This window comes from Limulus polyphemus, unplaced genomic scaffold (genome assembly GCF_000517525.1).
Source record: "Limulus polyphemus unplaced genomic scaffold, Limulus_polyphemus-2.1.2 Scaffold5965, whole genome shotgun sequence".
Lineage (NCBI taxonomy): Eukaryota > Metazoa > Arthropoda > Merostomata > Xiphosura > Limulidae > Limulus > Limulus polyphemus.
The window spans coordinates 34,517-36,405 of NW_013671575.1; the positions used below are offsets into that span (position 1 = coordinate 34,517).

Here is a 1,889-nt window from a genome sequence, read left to right on the forward strand (position 1 = left end):
ACACTCCAATGACCTAACCAAAGACACTACACTCCAATGACCTAACCAAAGACACTACACTCATACGAGTTAACCAACGAAACTACACTCAAACGAGTTAACCAAAGACACTACACTCAAACGAGTTAACCAAAGACACTACACTCAAAAGGGTTAACCAAAGACACTACACTCAAACGAGTAAACCAAAGACACTATAGTTAACGTTATGATATCCGTTGATTGGGGAATCTGAACTCGGATGAAGTTTGAGTGTAGTGTCCGAGTGTTCTGTATTCATGTTAAAAAAGAAGGTTTCAAGCATAGTGCATCTTTACACATGTCAGCTTAACTTGGAAAACTTACTTAGGGTGTTGCTTACTAGGTTAAAAAAATAAAGACATTGAATCAACGTAACGACAAGTCACATATATAATAATTTATTATAGTGTAAAATTCTGTGCGGTTTAACTCCAATGAACTGTTTAGCTCTACAACCCAGGTTCCCAAGACTCGTTTAGCCAGTTAAACTAAATGCGATAGCCACACGTTAGCGGCTCAACAACATTTATTTCAGGTGACGATCGGAAATCACCTACCTTTTCGTAAGGGTGAGAGTTGGGGTGAGTCTGGCGGTACTCTTCACACCCGAAGCACGGCCCATGTTGACTTTGGGCGTCATTAAACATCGTTATCACGAGGAATCCGAGAGTCACGGCCTTGGTGACTTTCAACAGAGCTTGTTGCTCGTGTGATCTTTCGGTGACCATCTCCGTCCACCGCCGCACCAGCTGGACCCAATGCACGTTCATTTCCTGGCACACTAGCGCGGGAGGTTAGCAAGGAATCCTCCACGTCTAAGTAAATCACGCGATTTGATACCCTTCCCTTCTCTGTTCAGTAACACGTAACGCTTGTCATCGCGTGCTCGGACCAACTGTCTGGTACTTTCGCACCTTCCCCAAAATGTATCGGTCTTTTTGTGCTCCGCAGCGCCCTCTAAGTGATGACGTGAGCTATACTAAACAGCTGGTTTGAGAATAATTCACAGTAAATAATAAAGTTGTAATTAAAAACGTTGTCATTCTAAGTGTTTTTTTAACCTTACCTTTCTAGTGTTTCTTATAAATAACATAAACAGTTCCCTTACCTGTCTATAAATCAACCAAACTATCACTAAAGCAATTTACACTTTTTTTTCCCCCTCTCTGGTTTCTATGGTTTTTGTTAGGTGGCAGTTTAGGTTTTTTTATTCGGAATAGTACGTAAATATACGATTGAGACTGTTTGTTTTGGAGCAAAGCCACATTGGGCTCTCTGCTGTGTCCACTGCGGGGAATCGAACCATGGATTTTAGTGTTTTAAGTAAGGAAACTTACCACTCTCCCACCGGGTGCCTCCCCCCCTCCCAGTGGCACAGCCGTATGTATGTCTGTTGACTTACAATGCTAGAACCCGTGTTTCGATACCCGTGGTGGGAAGAGCTCATATAGCCCTCTGTGTAGCTTTATGCCAAAATATGTAAAAACACGTAATTTTCATACCTTAAGTTTCTCTGATGAGGCCCTGGCATGGCCAGGTGGTTAAGGCACTCGACTTGCAATCTGAGGGTCGCGGGTTCGAATCCCTCTCACACCAAACATGCTCGCCCTTTCAGTCGTGGGGGCGTTATAATGTGACGGTCAATGCCACTATTCGTTGGTAAAAGAGTAGCCCAAGAGTTGGCGGTGGGTGGTGATGACTAGCTGCCTTCCCTCTAGTCTTTCACTGCTAAATTAGGGACGGCTATCGCAGGTAGCCCTCGTGTAGCTTTTCGCGAAATTCAAAAACAAACCAAACTGATTTCATCAATCTATAAATATGGCGTCAAGATTAATTACATCTGTTTCTTTAATGTCTGACAATGTTAT

The 1,889-nt window shown here is 43.1% G+C and overlaps 1 protein-coding gene across 3 annotated transcripts in view; it reads right to left on the reverse strand.

The window, feature by feature from the left end:
* LOC106473201 (connective tissue growth factor-like) overlaps nucleotides 1-898 on the reverse strand; it is an 11,933-nt gene extending 11,035 nt beyond the window's left edge. For all 3 annotated transcript variants that reach the window (XR_002613612.1, XR_002613611.1, XM_022401687.1), the window contains exon 1: nucleotides 579-898. Coding sequence is in view for 1 of the 3 variants with exons in the window: in XM_022401687.1 (XP_022257395.1) it covers nucleotides 579-791 (213 nt within the window). In the remaining 2 variants the exon portion in view is untranslated. The remainder of the gene's footprint in view (nucleotides 1-578) is intronic.
* Between the last annotated feature and the right edge of the window lie 991 nt (nucleotides 899-1,889).